The sequence below is a fragment of the Amborella trichopoda genome, chromosome 4 (assembly GCF_054954075.1).
Source record: "Amborella trichopoda isolate Santa Cruz 75 chromosome 4, AtrichopodaSantaCruz75HAP2 v2.0, whole genome shotgun sequence".
NCBI classification, from domain to species: domain Eukaryota; kingdom Viridiplantae; phylum Streptophyta; class Magnoliopsida; order Amborellales; family Amborellaceae; genus Amborella; species Amborella trichopoda.
In genome coordinates, this window is record NC_142339.1 from 39492535 (window position 1) to 39498262 (window position 5728).

General features: G+C 34.9%; 1 protein-coding gene across 1 annotated transcript in view; it reads right to left on the reverse strand.

The window, feature by feature from the left end:
• Positions 1-1686, reverse strand: part of LOC18423765 (pentatricopeptide repeat-containing protein ELI1, chloroplastic) — a 2138-nt gene extending 452 nt beyond the window's left edge. The window contains exons 1-2 of the mRNA XM_011629690.3: positions 448-1686; positions 1-108 (exon numbers count right to left, since the gene is read on the reverse strand). The exon at positions 1-108 is cut by the window's left edge and continues 452 nt beyond it. Of these exons, the coding sequence (XP_011627992.1) occupies positions 1-108; positions 448-1571 (1232 nt within the window). The 5' untranslated portion in view covers positions 1572-1686. The remainder of the gene's footprint in view (positions 109-447) is intronic.
• Positions 1687-5728: the final 4042 nt, after the last annotated feature.

Genomic DNA, 5728 nt, shown 5'->3' on the forward strand with positions numbered 1-5728 from the left:
ATTACGAATCTGTAAACCTTGTGACCAATTCGAACCCAACTACACCCTGGTGTCTTCTCAACGCCTCTATCCTTCATCCTCTTTCTAACCTCTGCAACCTCTTCCCACCTTCATGAAGAATCCAATTCAGGGATCAGTTGTCCAATTCACAAATTTTGGTAATGGAAAGTCACTTAGTGCGGTGATTTATGTAATCTTCATAATTTAGGGTTTTCTTGATAAATTATTTGAAAATCATGGAGAAGTTTTGTCACAAGAACAATGCAATATTCTACAAACACAGATCAAAAGAAAAACTCAGAGACGTTTTGTCACAAGAACAAAGTGATATTCTGCAAACTCGAAATCGAGAGAAAAACTTGGAGAAAACAGAAATCAGGTGTACCAATTAAACTAATAATCTAGCAGGAATCACAGAAGCAGATCGCATCGTGAATCATGCCTCACCTTCCCTCCGATGCATACAAATTTGAAAGCGCCACATGGTAGCCAGCATTATCAGGATTCAAGTCAAGCAACCTCTCAGCTGTGACTCTTCCGATCTCAACATTCTTATGAACACTACACGAGCTCAAAAGTGTAGCCCATATTACCTCATCAGGTTCAAAAGGCATTCTCAAAATGAGCTCATAGGCATCCGTGATGAGACCAGCTCGTCCAAGTAGGTCCACAAAACACCCATAATGATGCACTCCGGGCTTGAACCCATATTCACCACGCTTGAGCCTGGCAAAATACTTGCGTCCGTGATCCACGAGCCCACCATGGGTACAAGCCATGAGCAACCCAATAAGTGTTGCCTCATCAGGCCTTTGCCCACTTGCGAGAAAGGCCTCGAAAGTGCACACAGCCTCAAAACCCCGGCCATACACTGCCATGGCTGAAATTAAAGCATTCCATGAAGTGATATCTCTTTCAGGTATTTCATGGAACACTTTGACGGCTTCTTCTAAACATCCACATTTTGAATACATGTCCAGCAAAGAAGTACCCAAATAAGCATTCATTTGAATTCGGTTCTTTGCAACGTATCCATGGAGAAATCTGCCAAAATCCAGAGCACCAACAGAAGAAGTGAGGCTCAGAAGAGCCACCATGGCCTGTTGGTCTGGTTCGATACCAGTAAAGCGCATTTCATTGAACAACTCAAACGTTTTGTCAATGCAGAGGTCTCGAGAATACATAGAGATCATGGAGCTGTAAGAGACGAGATCTTTAGTGGAAATTTCTGCGAAAACTTGGCGTGCAGAATCACAGTCATCAATGGAGGCGTATGTGTTTATAAGGCGAGTTTGCAAGAATGGGTAGGAACTGAGAGATGGGGTTTTGAGGATTTGGGCGTGGAGTTGTTGTGCTTCAATGGGTTTACAGGGTGAGCTGAGGAGGAAGAGGAAGGTGAAGCGATTAGGAGAGAAGGAGGGGTAGCAGAGGAGGTGGGAGAAAAGGAGAAGAGAAAGACGGGAGGGTGAGTAGGCCTTGAGAAGATTATTCCATGAAAAGGTTAGAGAAGGAGGAGTAGTTTTGAGGAGGTGAGAATGAAGCTGAGATGGCGGGTAGGGGGCCAAGGCCATGACCACCCTCCTACCTCTTGTGCTTTGTTGTTTAATTAACCCAAGTTCTGAAGTCTTTAGTAGAGGAAATTTGTGGCTTTTAGAATCATGTCCTTATATTTCTGTATGCAACTTTGTCGGTAAAGCGTTTTTGACAACGGAAATCTTGATGATCGCTTTAAAATTAATTTTCTAACGCTAACAATAAAATTAGAAATTAGAAAAATAGTACAGATAATGCAGACCTGTGAACATTTTTTTTTAGGGCAAAATTGATCGTTTAGGAATTTATTATAATATACACTATTTTTAGAGCTTGAAATCCTAAAGTTTTTCATAACCATAATGTTCGCATGTTCAAGCCGAGATGAGCAATGAAAATGGTTTTCCAATAGTTGGCTTAAAATTTTCTATGAGTTATAAGGTGAGGCTTTATTTATTTTAATGCAACCCTATCAAACCATTTTCCTAATAAGAAAAAAAAAAAATTTATATAAGGGTGAGGCCCTAAACAATCAAATTAAGGTGTACATCAAAAATTCACTAAAAGATGTTATTTCGATGCTAAAAAATTACTCGAATCAATCATCTAGACATTAAGATGTATGGAAATGAGAAAAAATGGATTTCAAATCTTGAAAATAGTATATTTTGTAATGCATATTTTGGACCATTGAGTTTCAAGTGTTCATAGATTTGCTCGATCTACACTATTTTTTAAGCTTTACATTTTACAATTATACTTGAAAATAATTTTTTAGTGATCGCAAAGATTTCTAATGATGAAACAACATCTTTCAACAATATTTGAATATACACCTACTTTAATTGTTTAGGGCCTTGGCCTTATACAAACCACCCCATAAGAAAAACTTTGCTTAATAAGAAAAGGGACCATGGTAAATGGATTTATTTAAGGAAAAGTACCTTGGGGATTGTATACCATCGTTATAAGGAGATCACAATTATTTTTAACTATTAATTGGATGGTTTGGAGTCTGCCATAAAGTCCAAGAATTTTTTTTCAAATTTTAGATCTAGTTAATAACACACTTACATCCATCCAATTTAAAATCTGATGGCCGTCATCTCAAGACTATCTTTCTTCTCTGGCACATTTACCTTCCTTCAACAATCCCTTATTCGCATACCTATTAGGAAATACAAAATATCTTTTGCCTTTCACAAATACCTTATCCTTTCCAAAATACGAATCGCCCTTTGAAGTAAACATACAGTTTTCAGGATTGTCCTTGGCAGGGGTCCCTTTCACAAATTGTCAATGGCCATGGCCAAGCACCGGCCTGAAAGGGAGTTTGGAAATAATTTTCACCAATATAGGATAAAGATGTCCATTAAAACATCATAATTCTCTCAAATTCTCTTATATGACAAATAGAGCTCAAGAGGTCTTAACATTTTTTGGGTAGATCAAAAGAGGCATTAACATGAATACAAAAAGAAATAACAAGTATTTTACTTAGAAGCCTAAATTAATTTCTCAAATTAAGAAACCATTTGGTCTCCCTGGGGCGGAATGCTCTAGCGATCCACCCCATTTTAGGGGTGCAAGACTTATGAAAAAATCCGTGGAAATAACTTTTTTTTAGGGATTGCATACAATGAGACCATTTATCTTTGGTACATGGAGGTTACAATTATTTATAATTATCCGATGTGAAATTAATAGGTTGGATGTGTCACAACGTTCGAAATTTTTTTTTTTAAACATTGAGCTTAGTCAATGAAATAAATGCAGCGAACCAATTTCACATCCAATGGTCAAGATTAATGGTGCTCACCTTATACCAAAAGTAAATGATCCCATCATATACTTGCACTTTTTTTAAAAAAAAAGCCTTAAAAGTGGATTTTTGAACTTGGTGAGCATAGTCCGTCCATTTTATGTACGGCAAAATTTTTCCCTTTCAGGGCTAATTATCAATTTTCTTCTTCTTCCTTTTTTTTTTTTTTAAGAAAAAAAAAAAGATTATATATGGGGTGAGGATGATGCAGTCCAAAGAATTTGGCGCCAAGTAAATCCTCTTGAAGTTTTGATTGATCACTATTTTTTATGGAAAAATATACAGAGAGACCATTTACTTTTAATGTAAAGAGATCACAATTACTCTAATTCGTCAGATTTCATATCGGGTCGTTGTGAGTATATGGTTGACTAAACTCAAAGTCAAAAGAAAAATTCTTGAACTTTATGATACACCTTATGCCATCCAATTTGACACCTAAGAGCTAGTAGCAATTGTGGCCTCCTTGTAAATAAAGATAAACAATCTTATAGTATACAATCCCATTTTTTATTTTTTGAAATGAATGGTCAAACAAATCACATCATGATATATTTTTTTATCAGCAAAGTCCAAGAGAATATGTATGCTAAATATAGGGCAAGAAAAATAATCTTTTTTTTTAGGTAATTCAGTGGAGAAGATGGGCAATACCTATTTCTTCAGATAGATTAGGGAAGGGAAAGTATAAAATAAGACCATTTACCTTTGATACAACTTAATCACATTAATCTTGACTATTGGATGTAAAATTGGATGGTTGCAATTATTCTATTTACCAAACTCAAACTTCAAAAGAAATTTTTTTGAACTTTGTAACACATCCAAACTACCAAATTTCACATTAAATGGTTATAAAGAATTATGACTATCTTATATAAAAAGTAAATGGTCTCATTGTATACAATTCCTATAAGAGAATTCCAGTCCCCTTACGGGAAAATATTTGGTCCGTCGAGAGTTGAATTGATCCGCTCCCTCACAATTTGGGAGCCATGGGGGCATTTGTTTTCCCCCAAACTTGCCACACATCCTCTTGGTTTTAGCAAGAGGTCATTGAAAGAAAATTTAAAAAAAAAACCTAAAAAATAACTTTTCTAGGAGAGACAAAATTAGTGAATTTGGGTTCTACATTTTAGGAAAGTCAAAGATTGAGGCCCAAGTAGGCTCTATTTCACTCCATATTTTGTAGATTGCATTATCATCACTCGATCAATAATATAAAGAAAGAAATGGATAACAAGTGGTCACCAAATTCAGAAAAAATATTTTTAGGGTTTCATTCGAATTGTATTTCATGCGCTTCTTCATGTTAAGGGAAGGGGCAGCAAAAACCTAGGGCAGGCAAAATGTTTTTGCTCCTCTATATTTTGGAATAATACCTGCCCTCCCCCATTTTGGGGACCTTAAAGGCATTTGTGTTGTCGACATAACATCCACCCTCCATTCCTACCACTAACATATCAAAAATAAAAAATAAAAATAAAAATAAATAGATGGTTGGAAATTGAGATGGGCCATGCATGACTAGCATTCATTTACGTAAAGAGTTAGAAGTGACATAATAGTGATAAGCCATCTGACCAGCACCTGTGTTCCCTGTGCTATTCTCTCTATACCATACGTTCATCACTTGTTAATTATGAGGCAATTTTAGTGATAATTATCTCCCATAAATTGAAATTATCTTAATTATATTCTTTTAAACACATTATCTTAATCATATCATAATAATTTCTAATGTCGATAATTACTTCCGATAACATCCCCAGTAAAATAGATTTATCATGATAATTTAGATTATCCTGTTATTTTAACAATAAAAATCTTTCCTAATAATAACTTGTATGTAGTATGAAAGAACAATTAGCAATCTTATTTTGAAAAAAACATTGCATTTATCTAAAAATAGATCTAAAAATCTCAATAAAGAAAACATGCAACAATTTGCAAGTAAGATTATAGACTTTTATTGTTGCAAGTAATTGATTATGGATTTTTAGTTAAAGCTATTAAATTGCATAATAAGTTTTGATATTTTAATCTGATTCATATTAGTCATTTATAGGCATTAATAAATGACTAATATAAATCAGATTAAAATATCAAAAATTATTATGCAGTCCAGTAGCTTTAACTAAAAGATATTTCAAATGAATATATTCAGAAAAACTTAGATGTAGCTCCAATAGGCTATAAGATGAGAGCACGTAGATTTAGGTGGGATGACTACATGCAGCATAGACCCAGTAGAATAGCTATTAGGAGGTGCGAATCGGTTCAAGTGGAAGGTTAAAAAATGGTAAGGGATAGACTCAAAAGGATATGGTTGGAAGTAATGAAAAAAAATATGGGCACTTACAGCCTCATTGA